Source organism: Engystomops pustulosus, chromosome 2, assembly GCF_040894005.1.
Source record: "Engystomops pustulosus chromosome 2, aEngPut4.maternal, whole genome shotgun sequence".
NCBI classification, from domain to species: domain Eukaryota; kingdom Metazoa; phylum Chordata; class Amphibia; order Anura; family Leptodactylidae; genus Engystomops; species Engystomops pustulosus.
In genome coordinates this window covers 105,185,327-105,211,048 of record NC_092412.1, presented here as the reverse complement: position 1 = coordinate 105,211,048, position 25,722 = coordinate 105,185,327, and the positions used below count along the sequence as shown (strand labels likewise).

Here is a 25,722-nt window from a genome sequence, read left to right as displayed (position 1 = left end):
AGGAGTATGGAAAGGGCTCACGAGCTGAGTGATCTCCATACAAGCTAGGTGTTTGCTGCATGTTGCAGCAAACACCCACCAGTAACACCCGCTATTGCTGTTGCACTGATAGCAGGTGTTAACCTTTTTATTGCCATCTTGTTTCCAATCATCAGTTTCCATGACAGCCCCGAGTCTTTATAAGACCCGAGTCGCATCCATGCGCTGTGCTTACCAGCTCACACTGCATCCACAGCGGCGGCACTTGCGACATCATAGAGGGCGGCGCGGGCACAGCGCATGGATGCGAATTTGCTCGTTTTCTTACAGATAAGGAGCCATGGGGAGCATGGGGCAGCGCCAGGTGACTATGGAAGTGTATTTTTTTTTTATAGACATGTGTATAAGTTGAGATGAGGTTTTTCAGCACATTTTTATGATGAAAAACTTGGCTTATACACGAGTATATGCGTAAAAATTTAGGATCCCTGTGATTGTACCTACTCAAAGAATAAAGGAGAAATGTCATTTGGGGTGCCCATAGAAAGCCATAAAAACAAATCCCACAAGAAGATGGCGCAGAAGCATTTTTTTTCACCAATTCACTGCAATCATTACACTAAGCCTACATTCACACATCTTCGGTGCCATAGAGATGCATGGTGCACTGCACCGTAACACGGGGAGAGATAGGACGTGTCCGGAGTGGTACTGTGCCGCACTCTTTGCCGCCCTATGGGGGACGTAAGTACAGCTCCAAGCTTGCGACCCTATGGTCGTGTGAATACAGCCTAAGAAGTACAATTTGTTAGAAAGAAAGCAATGGATTGAAAAATGGAGGGTGGGGAATGAAAAATGGAAATGCTAAATTAAAAAAAAAAGAGCCTAGCTGTTGGGTGGGTAACATAGATGTAGACTCTTATTCACACACATGGGGGGCTTTATTATATGATGAAGTTCATGAATCTCTGGATACATCAGGTCTCGGCGCAGTGTACAATTCTATGCTATGCCCTGCCGAATTGCTCTGTAACCTGCAAACTTTGTCAAGAAGGTTTGCAGGCTATAACAAGGGCACAGGAACGCCCCACGCTCACCCTCTGTCGCTGGCACCCCCTTCCTACTGCCCATTCGGAGTATAGATGACATGAAGGGGAAAATAATCGCAATGCCTGTACGTGTTCTTATAAATCCCCCTCTGCTCTCCATGTTAGGCTGCTGTCACACGCTAGTGCTTTGATCTAGTTTAGAAACAAAATGAAAGTGCTGGAGGTGCGCCCACAGCCGATCACATATGCGTTTCAATGGCAATGCATGTGATCAGTGACCAGCACCCTGTGTCTTGTATTGTCTAAATGCAAGACACCGGTGCTGGTTACTAATCGATGCATTTCCAGAAGTGCATATGCGATCAGCTGTGGTCGCACCCCAGTTTTCTAAACTAAATCAACTCGCTAATGTGTGACAGCAGCCTTAGGCCAGTTCCTCACTTGTGAGTGTGATGCGATGAACTCGCATCACACTCACAATGCATGCTGCCCAGGTCTCCCGACCTGAACGCTGGACACCGGGAGTGAACTCAGCATGTCAGCTCAGTCCCTGTTTGCAGCATTTGGGCAGGGAGATCCCGGCAGCATGCGTTGTGAGTGTGATGCGAGTTCATCGCATCACACTCGCAAGTGTGGAACCGGCCTAAGGCTGCTGTGACATGCACGTTGGGGGACGTACATATGGCCAGCATATCTACACCGTATATACGTCCCCCACGGACCGGCATTCGGCACCATGTATCGCTATGGAAAGGGGTGGGGGTGAGCAGCGCTTATCCCCTCCGCCCTTCCCGCACACCGATGTGTGCCCACCATGCTATACGGTCATGGGCACACATGTGTGTGTCACTGACCCTTCAGCAAAATGTGAGTGGCAGGTCTGCAGCTACAAGTGTCACATGAAGAGGGGTGGGGGATGGACACAACTCTGGCAACTACACACCAGTCTCTGCTGCTGCCAAAATCTGATGCCAGGCTCCCTCCTCCCTGCAGCTCGACAACTAAAGGGAGAAGCCTGTAGCATGTAGCACATCTCCCCTGTACCTGCTGCTCTTCTGGTGACTGGTCCTCTTCTGCCTGGGAGACATCACGGCACACGCTGGGGGGGCGGGCCGGGTACACGCTGGGGGGCGGGGCCAGAATGGGGAGGAGGGAGGTGCCGTGCTGGCTGCCTGTGTAAGGAGACTGCAGCAGCCGGGCTGTTCTTGTCTCCTGGTCTCATAAAGGCTGGGCGTGGTTCTGCAGCTAGCGTGCCGGGACCAGGAGGCGGGACTCTGTCCAGTATCCGTGACAATGTGTGACAATCTCTTAACCTCCCAGGGAGGCAGGACAGAGGTAGAAATCCGTGACTGTCCCGCTGATACCAGGACGGTTGGGAGGTATGACAAATGGTTTGCTGTCTCCCTGGTGCCAGGGTCCCGCATGTGGTGGAAAGGGTGGATAAATTACTGGGGTTGGGGATGACCCAGTTGTCGTGGTCCATGTTGCTACCAATGACAGAATAGATGGTAGGGGGAGGAGCCTGAAGGATAGTTTTAACCCCTTACCGGCATGTGACATAGTATTACGTCACATGCCGGGTCGCGGTGCATGGAGAGGGCTCGGCCCGTGATATTGCGCATATTGCAGCAAAGGCTTACCGGTAACACCCGCGATCGCTGCCAGCACCGATCGGGGTTGTTTTTCGGGCTGATGGCCAGCGGCTTCAAAATGAGCGTCATCGGGGAGCGGCGATCCGTCACCATGGTAGCCTCGGGTCTCACGAAAACCCGAGGATACTTCGGGTTAACCCATGAATTACAATGTGCTATCAGCACATTGTAATGTATGAGAAATAAAATCCCCATATACTGGCATACTGTAGTATGGCAGTATATGAAAGCATCTTACAGACAACCTAGGGTTAATGTACCCTATGGAGTCTGAAATATAGTAAGAATAAAAATTTAAAAAAAGTAAAAGTATAATAAAAAAACCCTAAAAACTCAAATCAGCCCCCTTTCCTTAGAACTGATATAAATATACAGCAAAAATCATAAACACATTAGGTATTGCCACGTCCGAAAAGATTTTTCAATGCGTTTAACCCCGTAACGGAAAATCGCACCCAAAGTAAAAAATGGCACTTTTTTGCCATTTAAAAAAAAAAAAAATTCTATAAAAAGTGATCAAACGGTTGCACAGTCCTAAAAATGATAACATTGTAAACGTCACCAAAATCCGCAAAAAAACAACACCACCCACAGCTCCATACAGCAAAGTATAAAAAAGTTATTAGCGCCAGAAGATGGCAAATTCTCCACAAAAATTTTTGTACAGGAGGTTTTAATTTTTTTTAATTTATGAAAACATTATAAAACCTATATCCCTGTAATCGTACCGACCCAAAGAATAAAGTAGACATGTCATTTGGGGCGTACAGTGAAATCCGTAAAATCCAAGCCCACAAGAATACGGCACAAATGCAGTTTTTTACCAATTTCACTGCATTTGGAATTTTTTTCCCGCTTCCCACTACACGGCATGGGATATTAAATACCCACATTTTGAAGTGTAATTTGTTACGCAGAAAATAAGCCGTCACACAGCTCTGTACATGGAAAAATAAAAAAGTTACAGATTCTTGAAGGTGGGGAGTGAAAAATGAAAATGCAAAAAATGAAAAAGGGCTGTGGCATTAAGGGGTTAAAGAATTAGGTTCAAAGCTTAAGGGAAGGACCTCCAAGGTATTATTCTTCGGAATTCTACCTGTGCCATGTGCTACACAGAGCAGACAGCGGGAGCTCAGGGCTTAGATCCTAGTGTAGAGCAGAGGGATTTGGGTTCCTAGAGCATTGGGCTGACTTTTCATTGGGGTACAATCTGTTTTCTGCAGATAACTTGCACCTAAATGGAAGGGGGGCTGCTGTGCTGGGGGAGAAGCCGAGTAGGTGGCGGAGTATTTAAATTATGATCCGGGGAGGAGGAAAAGGAAGACACTGAAGGGGTAGACAAGACAGAGAGGGGGCAGGTTATGTTGGTGGGTGGTGATGTGGGCGGTGTATGGGGGCCTAAGGCAGTGGATAAGGAGATCCATACATTACAAAACAATAGTGAGGATATATGTGGCAGTAAAATTACTATAAATCAGATAAATAACTGTGGAAAATTAAAGTGTACAGTCATGGCCATAACTTTTGAGAATGATACAAATGTAAATTTTTACAAAGTCTACTGCATCAGGTTTTATAATGGCAATTTGCATATACTCCAGAATGTTATAAAGAGTGATCAGCTTAACAGCAATTAATTGCAAAGTCAATATTTGCCTAGAAAATGAACTTTTTCCCCCCAAACACATTTCAACTTCATTGCAAGCCTGCCTTAAAAAGAGCAGCTAACATCATTTCAGTGATTGCTCCATTAACAGGTGGGGGTGTTGATGAGGACAGGGCTTGGGATCAATCTGTCATGATTAAGTAAGAATCACACCACTGGACACTTTAAAAGGAGGCTGGTGCTTGGCATCATTGTGTCTCCTGTTAACCATGGTTATCTCTAAAGAAACACTTTCAGTCATCATTGCACTGCACAAAACTGGCCTATGGCAGCCAGAAAGATTGCACCTCAGTCAACAATCTACCGCATCATCAAGGAATTCAAGGAGAGAGGTTCCATTGTTGCCAAAACGGTTCCAGGGCGCCCAAGAAGGACCAGCAAGCACCAGGACTGTCTCTTAGAAGTGTTTCAGCTTCTGGTTTGGGCTACCAGCAGTGCAGAGCTTGCTCAGGAATGGCAGCAGGTAGGTGTGAGTGCATCTGCACGCACTGTGATGCGGAGACTCTTGGATTAAGGCCTGGTGTCAAGGAGGGCGGCAAAGAAGCCACTTCTCTCCAGAAAAAACATCAGGGACAGACTGATATTCTGCAAAAGGTACAGGGAGTGGACTGCTGAGGACTGGGGTAAAGTCATTTTCTCTGAATCCCCTTTCCGATTGTTTGGAAAATCTGGAAGACAGCTTGTTCGGAGAAGACAAGGTGAGCGATACCACCAGTCTTGTCTCTGTAAAGCATCCTGCAACCATTCATGTGTGGGGTTGCTTCTTAGCCATGATGGAGTACCTTGCCATAAAGCAAAGGTGATAACTAAATGGCTCAGGGAACAAAACAGAGATTTTGGGTCCATGGCCTGGAAACTCCCCAGATCTTAATCCCATTGAGAACTTGTGGACAAACAAAAAACAACAAATTGTGACAAAATGCAAGCATTGATTGTGCATGAATGGACTGTTATCAGTCAGGATTTGATAAAGAAGTTTATTGAGAGCTGCCAGGGAGAATTGCAGAGGTCCTGAAGAAGAGGGGTCAACACTGCAAATACTGACTCGCTGCCAATAACTGTCCTTGAATTTTAAGAAGGCTATTTCCGAAATTCAGGGCTGCACCAAAGAATATAGATTGGAATCCAATACTGTCACATGATGATACTAATGTTAACCCCTTACCGATGCGCACCGTAATAGTACGGTGCACGTTGGGTGCGGGTACATGGAGAGGGCTATATGTACCCACTGTAGATTGAGCTAGATCCAGATTCAGTTGATATGAATGGCCTTGGAAAGAAACTAGATCTTTACAGTACTAGTCCTAGTTACAGGACATCTAGCAGTGTAAACCCAGTAAATTCTGTCCAGCTTGAGGTGCTTAGGTCGATTACACATGAACGTGTGCAGCCCTTATGTATGTGCTGTATGGTGGCACAATGCTACAGGCTGCACAGAGTGCAGTGGATGGGAGTTCCAACATTATATAGAAACATAATGCTGGGACATTCCTTCTGCCTGCCGAACAACCGGAACTGTAATAGTTAATATCGGACCAGTGCGACTGGCAGTGGGAACGCCCATGCATTATATTTCTATATAATGCAGAGACTCCTTTCCAGGGCACTGTGTGCAGCACATATACATGGGCGTATATTCGTGTGCAGCTGGCCCAATTGCGATATTCCAAAAATGTTCTTAGAATAGGGCGGTGACAATAGGTCACTACAGGTCCACCAACGACTCGGGAGGCCGCAAATGCATAAATACCTCTCCTTGATGTTTTACACATCCTCAAGTTTTCTATATACAAGGTTTGAATCTCTCTGCAGGTTTTGACCTCCTTTCATATGACTCCAAGACTGAAGTGGCATTATCTACTGTATCTGTTTCTCTAGTGCAAAGTTGCAATGTCCAATGTCTCTGATCTTCCCGTTTGGAACCTAAATGATTTCTGCACACATCTTAGCCAGCTCTTGTAAAAATGCTTGGATCTGGGGAAGAAGGCTGCTCAGCGCACGTATACTGACTTACAAAGACAGTAAGAGTGGCCACAAATACTAAGCTCTATCTAATAAACAGCTGACACGGTGGGTAAAGTATTGCTATATATGAGGCCCCAATAATACAGCAGCGTACAAGATATGGAGGTGGAGAATGGAGGGCAGATGGTATTGAAGGACTTGACCTTATTGCGTGTAATATGTATATTTTAAAGGGGGCCCCATTCAGAAGTCTGCTATGGGGCCCTGTCTCTTCTAGTTACACCCCTGCCTCTCCTTAACACTTCTATGACCACCACTGACTCTATAGAATCAGCAGGCATGTGACCGCCTCGTCTAGAGGAGTTACCCAGAGTTGCTGGGTCTAATTAGACCCGTTACAGCAATGATCAGCACCACCAGTCACAGGTGGTGCTTTTCCTCTGTAACCGAGGCTCTTTGGGTGATGCCACATGTCACATTTATGGACCGTTTTAAAGCATGTATTTTTTTTTTAATGTTTACCATGCGTTTGGCTGCTTTGAACCGGTTTATCTTCATTTCTAGAAGTGTTGGCAGCTGTGAAACCAGATTAAAACCAGCATGGTAAGCTTACAGAAACGCATGTGTTTTCAAAACAGACGCATACTATAAAATGGTCCAAAAATGTATAAGGCTGATGCCACACGTCACATGCCTCAGTTACAGGGGAAAACTTGTAAAAGAAAAAAAAAATGTATATGTCCCCTCTGAGGTCATAAAAGACTCCTGGAATTTTAAAGTAAAAAAAATATGAAAAAAAAAATATATTCATAAAAAACACATTGAAACACATTTCCCCCATATAATTAAAAAAAAAAAAAAAAAAACCCTGCTACACTACAATAACATCGCCAAAGTCGCCCCCGACAATACAAATTATATATCAAAACAACCAAAACAAAATAGGGAATTGATAATGTTCATTTTGAATTAGTACAAATTGTCAAACTATAAAATCACAAAAACTTTTTCCACTTAAACCCCTTAACGCTGAAGCCACTTTTCACCTTCCTGACACGGCCCATTTTTTCAAATCTGCCCTGTGTCACTATAAGTGGTTATAACTTGGTAACGCTTTAACGTATCCATGTGATTTTAAAACAGTTTTCTCGTGATTCAGGAAATATGGGGAAGTTCTGCTACCACTTATTGAGGACGCAGACTCGAAGGGCAGTATTTCAGATTCGATGTCTGAAGCAAATATTATCGTAATTCCCAAGAAAGATAAAGACAGCCTAGAAGTCGGGTCGTATAGACCCATTTCTTTGTTAAATACAGATGTTTAAATAATTGCCAAAATATTGGCAAATAGGCTTAAAGGGGTAGTGGATACTATTATTCACCCAGATCAGAAAGGTGTTATTCCTGGCAGCAAGATGAATGACTGTATTCACAGGTTATACTCAGCAATTGAGATGGGGGAAGGGGGGCTCCGCTCCATCCTGTCTTTGGGCGCAGTCAAGGCGTTTGACAGGGTGGAGTGGAGCTTTCTTTGGTCCGTTATGGAACATTTTGGCTTTAGCCGGCCTTTGGACGGATCAGGGCCTTATATAAAGCCCCAATAGCTAGTGTGGTGATCAACGGAATGCAGTCGGACCAGTTTTCCCTGTCAAGGGGGACAATGCAGGGATGTCCCCTCTCCCCCCTACTTTACATTGAACCCCTGGCCGCCCTACTGAGACAGGATGAGGGTATTGTCGGAGGAGGGAGTGGGGGTGCCACAGATAAACCTAATTTTATATCTTCAGGACACAATGGTCACGGTTCCAAGAGTAATTTCCACCATTGAAGAATTTGGGAAATGGTCACAGTTACTTCCCCTTGACGGAGCCGTAAGGGAAGAAATGTCGAGGCAAAAAGTTCTTATGTGTAATAGCGGCTTTAGGTATCTCGGTATCCAGGTAGCAAAGGAACTGGACTGGTTTGTAGAACTTAATCTGATTCCCCTATTGAAAGCCATTAGGTATACAGTACACTGTTGGGATAGACTACCACTTTCCAGGGCAGAGAGAATAGGCCTTATTAAGATGATTTTGCTGCCCCAAATTCAGCAAAAATTGGGTTTTGTCTTAAGTGTTGTAAACGGAAAATGTGTTGGCGAAAATGAATAAATATGATTAAATGTGATCTGATATATATATATCCATTACAGCAGGGTGACAACTGCTTTTGATAAAGGAAACCAATTTAATCACAGATTTTGTAAGTTTAATGCCCAAGTAGCAAAACTGGCTCAAACAAGAAACGTTTGTTTCATCTGCTTTTGCAGTTGTTTGGACAAAACGGATCTTTGAGACATCAAACATAGTTTTAATCTTAACAATTAAAAAACAGCAATTGTAGCATTTGTTAACATAACAGAAACCAACACAAGAAATACTTCCTAGACTATATACAAGATCTTGCAGCAGTCTTTAGTGATCGAATATTCTGAGTATATTGTGAATGGAGATCAGCATGTTACAAAGCACAAGAGTCTGGCATATTTACATTACATCTACCCTCCAATAATATAACCTGTATCTACTGTACGTTGTGCATTCCACAACACTGTCCAGCATTCCTCCACAGTGACCAAGAGTCTTTGGCAAAAATGCAATGAGTAGCTGCACTCACAGCAGACATCCTGCAGGACACTACAATACAGCTTCAGAAACCCAATCTATTCACAGGCCTCATTGTTAATATAACAATGCAATGGAACATGTGCCATTTTAACTCAAACCATGATATCTACAGGCTCAAGTCTGCTTTAGGTTTGCGCATTAGAGCAAAAATATGGTACATACGCACTTTTAAAATATATACAAGATGACAGAAACTTTACTTCCACTGACCAATAAAGACTGGCCAAAACTTTGGGGACACTTGTTTACATACTGTAGAAAGTAGTATCCATTTTTCAATAGAAACAATAATGCTCTCAGATCCAAGTAGTATGTGTATAGGAGAAAGTTCTAATATGTCAAATAGCAGGAGACAAACTGCATTACAGTCAGGCTTCTAGCTGACATCACACAAAATCTTCCATCTGCCTGGAACGCACATGTCTATAGCAATGTATTGTTACACGTGGCACCATAAATAGGAGTAATATACAAAAAAAACATCAGTTCACTGGCAGAAAGTTGCTTATTTAGCAGGTTTAGCTTCTGCTGGGTTTTCTCCAGTATCCAAAGTCTTCAAGAGCCTGAACAGACCAGCTGCTTCCCGTATCCTGCTGAACTCTATGCAGAATGCCTGCACCTCAATGAACAAGTCCTGGACATTTATTATCTTGTTCCTGATCAAAGACTGGAGGAAGACACACACAAGTCTCACCAGACGATTCTGTAAGGAAAAGAAAAGATTTTCAGTAAAAAAGAAGAAATTGAGGTTAGATTTCACACACACACACTTAAAATGGCAATTAATCTCCTGTACAACACCTCAAATGCCAAATGCTTTTTTACATTTCTAGCTGTACCACTATGCGCATGCGCCAATTAGTATATTTCGATACACCTGTTATATATATATTTTTTTTTAAATGTGGGTCCTTGCCAATGGCTCTCAGACCATGAGTAAGAACTAATATTTACGTTCGAAACGCGTAGGTCTTATGGACTATGCACTATGACCACCTTGTATATTTTTATGGATTTTTGAATAAAGAAGATTGATGTTTTAGAAAGCCTGGAGTGCCGATCTCTACCTCTTCCTGTTCTTTGATTGCTTCGGGGCGTTCCGACAAGCCCACTTTGGGATACGTGCACTGGACTCCACAAGGGTGTTCCCTACAGCTTTTCAAGGTCCACGTGAGTGAGCTGCATGCTCAAAGTGTTGTTGCATGCTTTTTTACTGCACCAATCCTGGGTCTATCACCTAACTAGTACAATGCCTTAAAGCAGTGTTCCCCAGTCTAGGGACTGCCTGCACCCAAATTCAGTGACCGGGCCTGGTTAACCTCTTACCATGGTCCCTGGAAAATAACATTGTGTGACCCGCAAATGGTTAATATCTAACCCCAACCAATATAATGTGCCATTTCCTGCAGTCCCTGGAAAAACTTAGTGTCAAGTATAGGCCTAGGGCGGGAAATCCGGCAGGGGCCTCCCCCTCACCCTCACACTGTCTGATGCTGTGTGCTCCCAAACCACAGCTAATAGAAGTACATGCTGAAAAAGAAAAGGAGCTAGACGCTGGCCACGTGGGTCTTAGGCTGGTGCAAACGCAGACAAAGTCGTGCCCACCAGGGCTGGCCTCGGCCCGATCGCATCTGTGTTTCTATGGAAACGCCTGTGAACGGGAACAAGCCGCCGGTGTTTTGCGTTAAATTAACGCAAAAACACAGGCGGCTCGTTCCCAATCGCAGGCATAGAAACGCCGAGGCCCGCCCCGGTGGGCGCGACTTTGTCTGCATTTGCAAGCACAGACAAAGCGCTACGTGTGGCACCAGCCTAAGGAGCTGCGAATAAGCAAGTATAGATAGTAACAAGCAGATTGCTAATGCTATAGAACATTCAGGATGCCTATGGTTAGTGTCTGTCACAATGAATGCTGTGAGTAATCGGCTTGTTGCATAGGGATTTCTATAATATATTTACCGCTCATAAACTCCACACAGGAACGGAAAGTGTGATCTCCAGAAGAACATAGGGAGATCATACACAGGAGCTTCTCTGACACTCTATGCCAATGACTGGACTGTGGCAAAAAAGATAATAACACACAATCCCTTCCACCGCTATATTATAATCCTCTCCATTATCAGAGAGGAGGTAATGGTCTGAGACTGGGACTGATATCTCAGCGACCATGGGGGAGCTAGAAAGAAAATTCAAAGTGCCCCTGAATCTGTGTAGCAGCCCCTGCAGCATTGTATGTTCATCAACACATCTTTGAGAACATCAAGGCCAATCACATCCTTAAAGAGTCTTGCACAATGGGCTGAAAATACAAGGCTTTAAAAGTCATATTGTACAAGATGGTATACACATTTATATGGATTATAAAGTGTCAAAAACTAATTTCTGAATACTACAGCCCATCTTTATTCCATCTCACTATAAAAGTATGTTACCTGCATATATTTGTCCTTGATTTGCTCACACGTGGATATACAATTGGAGATATAAAGATGGATGAATTCAGGGGGCAAATCAACAGCTGTAGTTAACCTGCAGGAAAAAAAACAAAACACAGACAATAACATATGTAGTATACAGACTAATATTCAGCTCAATTCCCAACGACCCGTTTTAATCAAAATTGGTAAAACTGGTTGATGATAAAAATGCAAGGAAAAAAAAAAAAAAAAAAAAAAAAAAAAAAAATTTGTTTGTCTGGAGTTACAATTATAAAATATACCACTTCCAACTTACCGTTTATACTCGAGTGTAAGCCCAGTTTTTAAGCACAAAATATGTGCTGAAAAACCCTAACTCGGCTTATACGTGAAATATAGATAGAGACAGATATATATATATATATATATAAAAAAGTGTACTCACGTGCACACACTAGAACGTCAGAAAGATGCTGACGTCACAGCTCGAGTGATGGGAGCGCACAGAGAGGGAGTACACTTTTTTCTTATAGGCTGGGAAGGGGCTGTACACTGGGGGGCAGGGGCCACCAGGCTGTATACTGTGGGGCAGGGTGCTGGCCAGCTATATACTGGGGGCATGCTAGGACCAATGCATTTCCTACCCTCGGCTTATACTCAAGTACATACGGTAGGTTCTTTAGGTTTGTATTTATCTTGTATGTAACCCGGGGACTGCCTGTATAGATCATATATATTAGATTTTAATTTTTAGACAAATTTACCTGCTGTATCAACTGATAAAATAGATAACTATTAAAACCAACTTACCTATTTACCACTTCCATTGAATGAAGAGACATATCCATGTTTACCAGAACAGAAAAGTACTCTGTAATTTGACTGGACTGCATTAATTTTAGCAACATTTCTATGGCAACCAATGGATTATTTTCCACCAAATCTGGGAGTTTAGCAGGGGTAAGGCCAATGTGATAAACCAGTTTGGGGTCTTTTTCTAACTCGCCAAGTAGCTGTAATCAGGAAAGAGAAATAATGAGGAAGACTTAAGAATAAAACATTCACAATAACATAACTCAGTCGAAGGCTCTTTTACATTTTTACGAGAAAGCAGCTGCCTAGATAAATCTGCTCCCCATAGCAATCTATTGCCTCCGCTTAGACGGAGGCTGCAGGATGCTGCTACTTTCCATCCTGCATTTTTTTTGGCATACAGGTGGAATATTGGTCAGACGGAGGCAACAACTATGCCTCTGTCTGCCACTATTTGTCAATGTATACATCAAGCGCTTACCAAAAACGTGATGTGAACCCAGTCTTAGAATTTTGTTGTAAGAGTACAGCTAGTCAGTCTGTTGGGTCAGCAGTATTTTTGGCAACAGGCTACGCCCCATTGGTGAGCTAGTCGTAGAAAACAGTCTAAAACCCTTTATAAATGTGGTGCAAACTGACTGAATTCTGTGGTAGACAAATTTATAAATCTCTCCCATTAATATTCATTTTAAAAAGGTTTTTACTTTTTGCACTAAGGCACCTACAAAACAGGTACATTTGCACCAAGGAGTTAAAGGACAATGACTAAATGTTTAAAAGAATAGTCCAGTATGAGTACAAGCAGAATACAAAGGGCCAAATCATAAGTTAGTGAACATGTTACTCTACCCTACAGAATAAATGTGAAATAACATGATTCTCATCATTCAGGACCAGGTATCCATGTAAAACATTGCTGCATTACGTGCACTAGTTAAAAAGTTGACATTTATATTTTAGCGGGGATTACCCCAACTCTAGAGGACATGAAAATGAGGTTCCATAAGAGACAATTCATGAAACATCTCAATGCAATCCCTTGAGAACCACAACCTGAATGTGCAACTTAAAGAATAATAACGTGTACCTGTGTCTGCTGAGGAGAGGACAATGGGCTTTTAAAGGCTTTGGCCATTATACGTTTGATTTCCACTCCTGTGCTGTTCTTCACACACATGGATTTGTCCCATAAGATTGTATGATCAGGTTCGAGGGGATTCAACCAAGCAAGTTCATCTTCACAGATATGCAAGGGTGGAGGAGGGCGAATAAACTCTGGACGAAAATGGCCTGTAAAGAACAATTGCCATAACCACAAATTAAACACATCACAAATCCAAGTTTCATTTGTTTCTGAAATATACAACTTGCTGGAGATTCAATGATCTTACAATTATTCATTTACCTTTCCTGTTGCAAAGTCAGTGACAGATTGGCCACTACAAATGTACCCTTTATAATGCTTTTTATCTTATGGTGAAGATTACGTATAGCAACAAAATCATAATCTTTTTTTTTCGGGTCTCGGACAACCCCTAAAACACTTTAGTCATCCCATAAAACACCTCAGTCTTCAAAAAACAAAAACAAAAACACAAGAAAGTGCACTTTTGCCACTCTCTGCTCCAACTACTTACTGCATTCTTGGGTCCAGCAGCAGCAGGTGTGAGCGTGCCGGTCGCGCAGACTATGACATCAGCCGCTGCTGTCATCATATTGTGCGTGCCGATGTCAGCAGCGGCTGACGTCACAGCCTGTGCACCGGAACGAAGAAGAGAAGACCTGCAGGGGACCTGGGAAAAGAGTTTTGAATTGTGCAAATTCCTACTTGGGCAGGTGGCTGGCTATATACTGAGGGCAGGGGCTGAATGGTTATAAACTTGGGGGGGGGGGGGGGGGGGGGGGTGACTGACTAACTATATACTGGTTGTGACCAATGCATTTGACACCCTCGGCTTATACAGTGTGAATAGGTTTTCCCAGGTTTTTTTGTGGCAAAATTAGGTACCTTGGCTTATATTCGGGGCAGCTTATACTCGAGTATATACAGTAAGAGCTTAAAAAGCAATGGTTTTGCACTGTTATCCTGTTCTTATTAGGTTTTATAGAAATGTATGACGTTAAGATCTACACTTCTTTTTTAACTACCACCAGTGCTAGACCAATTCCTTTTACAATTTGTGATCATCATTCTAATCACCTCAAGGGGTTGAACAGTTCAAAAATTGACATAGATGACAAACGGGTGACATAGAACATTTTTTCAGACATTTGGCTCAGAAACTTGTACTGAAAACACAATTGAGCACATTTACTAAGATAAGTGCAAACATCACTAAAAGTGCTCTGCCCGTGTATAATGAGTATATGTATAACAGAGTTCAGTAAAAAATTTTTTTGTGGAGCACCTTTAACATAGGGCGTGCAGCAGAATTTGCAGGTTAAATCTGGTGCACGGTCCAAATGAGCTCAGGAACGCCCCCTAATTTGAGTCGCATGGTGCCTGGTGCTGCGTCACAAAAGAGTTGCGTATGACACATTTGTGGTGCAGGAACTTATTATATACCTGTGCAAGCAGTTATCACTAAAAAGAACGTGCAAAGTCCGACAGAAAACTGGCACAAAGCCCTTAGTAAATGTGCAAAAATGACATTACATATCTTTTAGATTGACACTTACTTTCGATGGGTGGTTTTGGGCCACTCACTAAAGCTTCGGTGATTTGTGAAGCTACAGAGCTGTCAAATCCAGAATTAGAGGAATCTGGATCAGGGTCACTTAGGATGCTCGGGAAGCTGGCCTTGCTTTGTGTGGGGAGCTCAGACTGCCGCTCTAAAAAGGATTTCATGATTACATTTAGCAGGCATATAGCAAATGTAAGAAACAATGAGGAAAAAAAACAAAACAACAATACATATTACACTGTGCAGGGACTGAGGATGGGCTCACTGTGGATAGACAGCTTCCGGCCGACCAGGCCCCCACACCCATCACCATATTCCAATGACTGATACAGTGCTGGGATGGGACAGATGGGAGTGCCCTGCCAGAAGCTGTCTGAGCGCAGCTTCCGTGGCTTAGAAAACAAACAGGGGCATGGTACGCAAAGACCTCAACGGTAAGTGTACATGTTTATTTTTTTATGCAGCCTCCCAGAAATATTGCTGGTTGTTATAACTCTGACAACCCTTTTAGAAATAGCTCTGAAACAGCAAACAGATATCTGGAAAAATTACAGTGTCCAACACAATGTGGATGATATGGTTACCTCCATTATAATGGAGAATTATAGTAAATACACAGCTACTGGGGATAAGCATCCCTTCTGCTATTAGGTTACAGGGACTAAAACTTTAGGACATGCTATGTTTAAGCAGAACACAATGGGCAAAATTGCCACAGCGAAATCACCATATACTGGCTCATAATGATTTACAGTCTTGGCATAATGAAGGAGAATTAAAGGGAACCGGTCACCAGGGACCTCATTTTCACTAAAGACAGGTTGTAGAAGCACACCTACAGTGCAAACCTGTCTTTTCTAAGCTATAACTTACATTGCACTCTGTGTAGTCCTAGGGGTTGGGCTTTGGTTTGGATGCATTTCAAAATACAGCTTATAACTTGTCTGTGCTGCAGACTGCTCAGCTCTCGGCCCCCACCTCCTGTATAGCTCCTCTCTCTCCCACTGATGTCAGCTCACCAGGCTGTATCCTCTGAAGAAGCAGGAGGGAGGAGCTGTACAGGAGCACAAAGGTGGGGGCCGAGAGCTGAGCAGTCTGCAGCACAGACAAGTTATAAGTTGTATTTTGAAATGCATCAAAACTAAAGCCCAACCCCTGAGACTACACATAGGATCCTGTAACGGTGCAATTTAAGTTATAACACTATTATATTGAAGTTATCCCGGAGAAGCGTAGGAGGGAGATGTCAGCGCCGCGTGGATCCCCAATAACTACTAGGCAGTAGTGATGGTAAAATCTTGTGCTTTATTTAAAGGAACTATGATAAAATGGCAACGCGTTTCGGCCCTGAACAAGGGCCTTCGTCAGGCACGCGTTTCGGCCCTGAACAAGGGCCTTCGTCAGGCATGCCTGACGAAGGCCCTTGTTCAGGGCCGAAACGCGTTGCCATTTTATCATAGTTCCTTTAAATAAATCACTCTGCCATTCCGCCTACTGGCACGGACACTGCAGATCAGAAGGGACTACTAGCTGCCGATGCATGGTATCCACCAAAGTGCATTATCCGATGCTCTCAGGTGAGCGGCCATTTTTTATTGTATGTAATTAACCCCTTCACGACTACTTCACGAGGTCAGCGCACCTCTCCTCCTCTTCTCTCCAGTACTACTCCAACACTATTATATTGTAATACAAATACTTAGCAAAAGCAGATGTGCACTGCAGGGGTAATGGGCTTCCGCAACTTTAGTGAAAACAAATCCAAAACATTTCACAAAAATTAGTTGCGCAAAATAGTATATAAAATTTATAAATCTGCGCAATGTTAAAGGGGCTGGCCACTCATAATATGGGTGACCCTATTAGGGCCTTATAACCAACTTTAACAGGGCAATTATACTAACCCTGTTAATGTTTCTTGTTCACCATGGCATTCTGTGTCCTGCTAGCTTCCGGTGGATGGAGGGGCTGTGCAATCATTACGGGCATACTGTGGATTCAGTCAGGAATTTTAATTGTTGCAGGGCCAATGTAATTATCCACAGATTAAGATGCTTCCACGTGAACGAATGCTACGCCCGGGCCGGGACCTTTTTGGATCCCTCTCTTTCAAGTGGCATAACACTTTTTTTGGCTATAGATTGTTGAGGGCATGTTGTACTTTGCACCAGTATCATTCTGGAGTAGATATGTTTTTTTGATCTCTTCTTATTGCATTTTTTGTGGGATTAAATAGGCAAAAATCATGATTTCTGGTGGGTTTTAATTTTTTTTTTGTACAGTGTTCATCATGCAGGTTCAATTCCAAATTTTTTATTCTATGATTATTTTATTTATTTTGACTTTCTTTATATGTTAATGGGACTTTAATAAAAATAATGTTTAAAAAAAATGTAATAAAAAAAATTTAATAGTTTCACCATGGGACATGAAGAAGCAATCATCTGATTGCTGGTTCATGATAATACCCTGCAATGCTGATGGATTTATTGATAGGAGAAATCTATGGCAGGCAATTTAAATACCACAGCATTTAACAGGTAAAAAAACCTGTGATGGGCACCCACTCCGACTGTGGGTGTTACACTGGGGTGTCAGCTTTCCGATATATCGGATGCTGAGTGTTAATGTGTAAAACCGCAAAATAGGAACACTCATCAGCTCTGTACATTGCAGTGTGTTAGCAATCAGTATTTAAATGCAAGTACATCCCATGGGACCTCAGCATTAGAATATTTCACCTGAAACATTTTAAAATGTAGGATTGGCTTAAACTTTAGCTCACGAAAGGCCTTTGCACCAGGCATCAATATACATTACCCAATACTTCCCAACAGCTCAAGTTACCTGCAAGTGCTAACTGAAGTCCGCTGATGTCCACCGGTTGGGCCAAATTGGCAACATCCATAACAGCAATTTGTCTAGGAGTCTTTTTAAAAAGCTCCCTCGGTGGTGCGAGCATTAATTGCGAAAGGAAGAATTTTTCTGGCGGCGTGATCAGTGGTAAAAATCCTGCAGAAATAATTTTCAGCATTAAATCACATCATGTTATGCGCTTATGGCTCTCTCCTAATTTTTGATACATAGTTGACCGGAGGAAGTGCCAGGTGTCTCACCCTCAGTGAGGACCACGGGAGCTCTGGAGCTGTAATTCAGGATTTAAAGGGAAACCATGGTTCAGACACCAGCAGATCAGTAAGTTGTTGTGTCTGGGAACACTTCACAAAGTTTTACCCCACTAAAACTACTAGCACCCTCCTCTAGGGTATGAAATGTCTCATGTAAAATGTAACCTATTTACCTAATATGACTCTTCTCATCCCATTTTCACATGAGAGGAGTCAAGTTTAGTGCTTACAGGTGTAGTGTCACTTCAGAAGCTCCTATGTTTGGTTCTATGTTATATTAAAGATAACAATCTATTCTTACAGATCCCATCTTATGGTTTTGAGGAGATACGGAACTGGACATGCAGGCAGTTAAAAATAGGTGAGGATCTTTATCTGCATTTCTAACTAAGTCTTTAGCTGCCTGTATCTCTGGTCGTGTAGCTCAAAAAGCCATCAGCCTGATCACAACATGAATGAGATGTGGTATTTATCAGAAGTGTTGATCATGGCAACCAATAAGTGCTCATTCATTTAAATGAAATCAGAGTTCTGGTTGGTTGCTACAACATCTTTTACCCAGGATCCTTACCTTTAAGATGACAGAAAAGACTATTACGAGCTGCCACAACTTCTAGGGACAAAACGTGAAACTTCAAGTCCCAGCATGCACCAGTGACAATTTTTTCAGGCCAGTACTACAATACCACAAGTCACAACATGAACCGCTTCCTAATGACTGGCCAGCATAGCATTCACCAATCCTAATTTCAAGGCGAGTACAGTACTGCAAGTACCACAATTCCCAGCATGCACCAATCTCAAGGGATAGGCCAATAATACAATTCCCAGCATGCAGGATAGTACTGCTCGTCCCAGCATGCCAGTACTATACTACCATAAGTCCCAGAAGGCACCAATCCTGAGGAACAGGGCAGTACCACAATTGTCCAGAATTCAGAGGTCCAGGCCAGTACAAGAGTACCACAGATCTCAGCATGGATCAGTCCCGAGTGACAAGCCATTACTAGAGTACCACAAGTCTCCCATCGTGCATCAGTTCCAATTGACAGGCCAGTACAACAGTACCACAAGTCCCAGCATGCACTAATCTTCACTGACAGGCCAGTACCAGAATACAACAGATCCCAGCATGCACCAGTTCTGAGTGAGAGGCCAGTACCAGAGTACCACAAGTCTCAGCATACATCAGTCCCGAGCAACAAGCGAGTACTAGAGTACCACAGATCCCAGCATGCACCAGTTCTGACTGACAGGCCAGTACCAGAGTACCACAAACCTCCCAGCATGCACGAGTTCTGAGTGACAGGCCAATACCATTGTACCACAAGCCTCAGCATGCACCAGTCCTGAGTGACAGGCCAGTACCAGAGTACCACAAGTCTCAGCATGCACCAGTTCTGAGTGACAGGCCAATACCAGAGTACCACAAGTCTCAGCATGCACCAGTTCTGAGTGACAGGCCAATACCAGAGTACCACAAGTCTCAGCATGCACCAGTCCTGAGTGACAGGCCAATACCAGAGTACCACAAGTCTCAGCATGCACCAGTCCTGAGTGACAGGCCAGTACCAGAGTACCACAAGTCTCAGCATGCACCAGTTCTGAGTGACAGGCCAGTACCAGAGTACCACAAGCCTCCCAGCATGCTCCAGTCCTGAGTGACAGGCCAGTACCAGAGTACCACAAGTCTCAGCATGCTCCAGTCCTGAGTGACAGGCCAGTACCAGAGTACCACAAACCTCCCAGCATGCACGAGTTCTGAGTGACAGGCCAATACCATTGTACCACAAGCCTCAGCATGCACCAGTCCTGAGTGACAGGCCAGTACCAGAGTACCACAAGCCTCAGCATGCACCAGTCCTGAGTGACAGGCCAGTACCAGAGTACCACAAGTCTCAGCATGCACCAGTTCTGAGTGACAGGCCAATACCAGAGTACCACAAGTCTCAGCATGCACCAGTTCTGAGTGACAGGCCAATACCAGAGTACCACAAGTCTCAGCATGCACCAGTCCTGAGTGACAGGCCAATACCAGAGTACCACAAGTCTCAGCATGCACCAGTCCTGAGTGACAGGCCAGTACCAGAGTACCACAAGTCTCAGCATGCACCAGTTCTGAGTGACAGGCCAGTACCAGAGTACCACAAGCCTCCCAGCATGCTCCAGTCCTGAGTGACAGGCCAGTACCAGAGTACCACAAGTCTCAGCATGCTCCAGTCCTGAGTGACAGGCCAGTACCAGAGTACCACAAGTCTCAGCATGCACCAGTCCTGAGTGACAGGCCAGTACCAGAGTACCACAAACCTCCCAGCATGCACGAGTTCTGAGTGACAGGCCAATACCAGAGTACCACAAGTCTCAGCATGCACCAGTCCTGAGTGACAGGCCAGTACCAGAGTACCACAAACCTCCCAGCATGCACGAGTTCTGAGTGACAGGCCAGTACTAGAGTCAAAGCACTATTGTACATTACCACATGTGTAATACCACAAGTCCGAGGATGCCAGTTCTATAGTAGCACAAATCCCAGCATGCACCGGGTCCCCAGTAGCAGGCTAGCTCATGTCTATGTCAGGTCTCACCTGAGAGCGGCCTTTCGGCTTCCTCCGGGGGTGGAGGGTTTAAGAGGTGAGCAAAGACCGCGGCAAAGGGGTTAGCGGCCAGGGGCTCGGTCCGATACATCTCCCACAAGAGGTAGAGAGCAGTGAGGCGCTGGGGTGAGGTCGGCAACAGATCGGCCTGCTGGAGGAGCATTACCAGCACGGATCCAACCCGAAAATGGTCGGCCTTGGTGAAGTAATGGTGGAAGGCAGTGGAGAGGCCCTCGAATGTGTTACTGCACGCTTCTTCCGTCATAATGCCCAGTAGGTTGGACAGCTCTTTCCCACACAGATTCATGTTGCGGCCGTCCCGGGTCCAACTGTTACTGCTCCGACTGCTCTCCCGCCACTTCTCACATTGGCCTCCAAGTTCTGCTGAATGATAGCGCTGTTAGGACTGTAACCTGGCCTTTGCTGTTCTCGTCCACCTAGTAATAAAGCTATATATAAAAAACACTTTGTAAACGTTTAGCGCTGCGAAATGACGTCATGTACTTAGAAATGCGTCGTGCTCGTTCCTGTTAACGTGCGCGTTCGTGCCCCTGGCGGTTTATCCCGCAGGGCATGCGCAGAGCAGGGGAGTCAGAGTTAGCGTGTCCGTTCAGTGACTCTGCGTTCAGTCCAGTAAAAGCTGCAAATGTACTAGGCGAGTATGTGGAGCCAAACTCGTGGACAACCAGCTTAACTGAGGGACCACAAGTGAAATGAGCAGCACAGCAGATGGGATGTCAGCATGTTGTAGGAAATAGCTTAATTACAAAGCAATCCCTAACAAAAATCAGAAAATGGCTGTGTACATTTTTTTTTAACCTATTCAGTTTTTTTTAAAGGGGTTGTCCCAAGTATTTACATAATCCCCTAGAAACAGAATAGGGGATAACTAATTGCTGATTGATCCCTAGTGTTAGTGATATATCCCTCTACAGCATCCATTTTGGACCAATAGAACCAAACAGACGCCAATTTATATCAAAGCGGACATTTTAGTATTAGTCTGGGGTTATGCAGACCACTGTCCAGCTAATGTCATGATTCAGCCATTTTTCTGTAACCTGCCTGTAAAAGTTTCTCCTTGACACTTGTTAGAGATAGTTGTCCTTCAGACAGTTTTTCTTCACCTTAACTGGTTTTGGTTATCAAGAATCTGTTGGAGCCATTCTCTGTACATTTTGTAGCTGGGATAATATAAACATATATGTGAAAGGGCTCTGAGAATACAGTGCACAATTCATTAACCTTTTCGGAGAATGTCCTGGTAAATTCATTATGGCCAATAGCATTGCAGTTTTTTATCTCCTTGTCACGCCCCCTTATGCTGATTACTCTGTATTTGATATATGCGGCTGAGCGCTAATAAAGAGGGGAGATTCTACATTTACTAAGAGACTGGTGTGTCTTAGTTTGTGCTCTTGTCCCGGGAGCCATGAAAGGGTTAATTTGGAAGTCACCTTTACAACTGATAAGGGTGGTTTAAGCTCTAGATAAAAATCTCTGTCACCACCTCTGCAGAGAATGGTGATACCATGCGCCCTGCCCCTCAGTTCACTGTATAAGGAAGTGCTCAGATAGTGGAGTGCCATGCTCAGCTATTTCTGTCATTTCCATACAACTGAATGGAGCAGCCAGATGCATGCATTCTTATCCTGGCAATGATAACAGAAAAACACTGCTCGCCATCTCGGACAGTGTTAGGACCTGCTCCATAATTTTGGCTTGGGCCATGGACTCCACGACTCTGGGCATGAGCCCATAGAAGTAAATACGGACATGTGCTAGCCAGTAAAAAAACAACGACTAGCGCATGGTCCAAAACATTGGTCATGTGCATAATAATTATTTATGCAGCATTATCATATTTTGCAGTGCTTTACAGATTATGGGGGGCCTTCTTGGATCATCTCTGAATACCAAGTTAAAGTACCCTAGGAAGTCTAGTAAAATATAGTAATAAAAAATGTAAAAGTTCAAATCATCCCACTTTTGAAGCTTTGGAGGTTAGTTATTAGTCTGATAGTCCAGGGAAGGGCATTCCAGAGAATAAGTGCATATCAGGAGAAGTCCTGGAGGTGTGTGTGAAAAGTCCGATTTAAGTTAGAGATTATTCTAACATCACTAGCAGATCCAAGAACACAGGTTGGGTGATACACTAAGATGTGAGGCGAGGTAGGTGTAGTTGTATTCTTGGGGAAAACATCTTTCCCCACATTAACCCATTAATGACCCATTAATTTGATTTTTGCATTTCCATTTTTTACTCCCCACTTTCAAAAATCTAACTTTTTAATTTTCCCATGAAGAGCTGTGCTAGGGCTTGTTTTCTGCATAAAAAAATTGTATTTCATAGTGAAAGTATTTAATATTCTATGCCGTGTACTAGGAAAAAACATTCTAAATGCAGTGAAATTGGTGAAAAAAATGCATTTGCACCATTTTCTTGGGGAAATGTAATTTACAGCTTTCACTGTGCGCCCCAAATTACATGTCTACTTTATTCTTTGGGTCGGTACGATCACGGGGATAACAAATTTATATAGGTTTTATAATGTTATATATACATTTACAAAAATGAAAACATCCTCTATAAAAATAGAAAAGCTTCATTTTGCCATCGCTTGGCGCTAGTGATTTTTTCATACCTCACGGTATGGAGCTGAGATCACGTTTTCAATGCTGACATTTTGAGAACTGTACAGCCTTTTGATCACTTATTATTAATTTTTTTTTATATGTTGCACAATGGCTAAGAAGTGGCATTTTCAAATGGACGTTATTTTCTGTAACGAGTTTAAAAACACCTCAAAAAACTATTATTATATTTTGATAGATCGGTTATTTTGGGACCCCTCGTAGATACCTAACATGTTTGATTTTACTGTTTATTTCTATCACAATATTTGAATATTTCGGGGGTTTTTTAGATTTACTTTTTTTTGTAATTCTTTTTTCTTACTTTTTTACTATTTTTCAGACCGCCTAGGGTACTTTAACCTCAGGTTGTCTGATTGATCCTACCATATACTTCTATACTACGGAATGGCAGTACATGGGTGTTTTGCACATTGTAATAGTTCGGCTAAAATCAGACCGGCTCAAGAACGGCGATCTAAGCCAATATGGCAGTGCCCACTCAAAGCTGCCGGTGGCGATCAAAGGGTTTACATCATTCTAGCACTGCAGGTGTTACTGGTGGGTGTTTTCTGCACCTGATGTGTGACTAATACTTTACAAGTTGGTAAGGGGTTAAAGATCAAGTAAACACAAGCGCCTCTTCCCAGATAAAAGGGTCAGAAAATTCACTGCTCAAATATCAAACTGATAGCAGGCATCATGGAGAAATCATATTTCACTAGCTTAAAATACATCATCATCTACACCAGAACCAACAACCTCCAGGACCAGCAGATAACACATTGCCCAGCTCAGACCACACAGCAAAAACGTCTTGGCTGCAAAGTAATCCTATCATCCCTGCTTCCAAGAAAGGAAGTTCCTGATCTTACCACCAAGAAGATGAACAACCAGCCTACAAAGCACAGCCACAGTCCCCCTACATCACTCCTGAATGCTTTGATATTCTAGACAGGAAAGCCGCTCATTTCCAGGCTCTGGGAACAGTTTTGTAGAGACCACCTTGCTAGAACTGGGTGGGAGGAAGAAGTACTTTCTGACCATGGATGAAACATCTACATTGTTGGAACAGAGACTGGCTATATAGTAGCCACATACACACAGATAGAAACAGCTATGACAGCACAGTCAACAAGAGCAGAAGAAAACTGCTTAACCTATGTAGCGGCCTCGGCCTCCACATACTAAATGGTGGCATAAAAAGAGACTTTTTAGTAAGGTGCACACTGAGCTCCCCGAATAGTGTAGGGGACTAATATGGAATGGACTAATATGGAATGAGACTAATATGGAATCTACAAATATTGGTGCTTTCATAGTGACCCCACAAATGCACCTTTCAGATCACAACCAGCTGCTTCTATACATCAAGTCTACCAACAAACCATATGCGCAAAAACTTCAGTAGACAAGCCTCTTTAACCTCCCACCATCCTTAAAATGGTTACAAACATTGACTTTAAAGTATAAATACACCGCAAACTGCCCAAAGATCATGGAAAAGCTCCAGAACTTCTACACAACTGTAGTCAAAGCAATCCTACATGGGGTAAATCAAACAATATGCAGCAAACGCCGGGAAGGCAGTCTTCAGCTCCAACCACGTGTCTTTACCTTGTATGGGGAGAGCACGGATCCTCATTCCATATTGAGGGCATCACACGGTACAAGCAATACGTTTCATGGATAACCATGACTAAGGGCGCACACAGCGTCCGAAACGCGTTGGAATTGCGTTGTATTCGTATGTCTTTTAAATGATGCCTGAATAAAGAAAAAGTTTTTAACTAATTCCTTGGTCCGTGGGATTTGAGCTGGAACGTATTGCTTAAACCAAACAATATACCTTAACAATATATTGTACACAGTGGAGAAATGTATGAAGTAAAGAGACATAACCACAAGAGGCCAAAAGAAAAATGCCCCAAAATTCCCCAACAATGCCAGCCTGCGGAAAGCCTGCAACAGCATACAACATCAATACAAGTGCATGCTCCGAAAGAAGAAACACAACCACATTTCCAATAGCTCACCCAACTCTAAGACGCCATCCAGGACAACTAATTCTAGGAACTATGGACAATGACCAGAAGGAAAGCGACTTGGATATTCAGAATGGCAACATCTGGTACAAATATTTCAAGAATCTATACAAAGATATTCGAACAGAGGAACAAACCAAGAGCAAAAAGACATCAGAACAAAACTAGAAGCCCTGGAGGAAAAAAATCAAGGCTTTCTAAATCCCTTTAGATGTCCCAATAACCCAGCAGGAGGTAACCAAGAGCATCTCCTCCATAGGAAAGTGTTGAAATCCATGTCTGTTGGTATAGATGGAGGTCATTCATAGGTTTGACAGATACTTTGACGGGGATTTCTTTCTAATAGGGTATTGCACTTCTACATATGGTGAGTACAACAGAGGTGACATTGCTATCGCTGCTACCAGGTTCTACTTCATACCTT

General features: G+C 43.4%; 2 protein-coding genes across 3 annotated transcripts in view; both read right to left on the bottom strand.

The window, feature by feature from the left end:
- The window catches only part of RPL31 (ribosomal protein L31), a 435,376-nt gene that overhangs the window by 169,889 nt on the left and 239,765 nt on the right, over positions 1-25,722 (bottom strand). The gene's annotated exons all lie outside the window — the stretch shown is intronic.
- CNOT11 (CCR4-NOT transcription complex subunit 11) lies at positions 8,643-21,138 on the bottom strand. The gene is made up of 7 exons (XM_072135864.1): positions 20,611-21,138; positions 17,745-17,909; positions 14,893-15,045; positions 13,301-13,503; positions 12,211-12,413; positions 11,416-11,512; positions 8,643-9,683 (listed from the first exon to the last, which is right to left on the bottom strand). Exons 1-7 carry the CDS (start codon positions 20,924-20,926, stop codon positions 9,486-9,488), a joined length of 1,335 nt encoding a protein of 444 aa, XP_071991965.1. The 5' UTR covers positions 20,927-21,138; the 3' UTR covers positions 8,643-9,485.

What these genes read in the sequence shown, in the direction of transcription:
- CNOT11 (XM_072135864.1), bottom strand. Translation starts at nt 20,926, where the DNA reads ATGAATCTGTGTGGGAAAGAGCTGTCCAACCTACTGGGCATTATGACG. An exon ending in ACTTCAGTTAGCACTTGCAG is followed by an intron (nt 15,046 to 17,744) that starts GTAACTTGAGCT and finishes AATCCTTTTTAG; the next exon opens with AGCGGCAGTCTGAGCTCCCC. An exon ending in CCTCTCCTCAGCAGACACAG is followed by an intron (nt 12,414 to 13,300) that starts GTACACGTTATT and finishes TCCTGATTACAG; the next exon opens with CTACTTGGCGAGTTAGAAAA.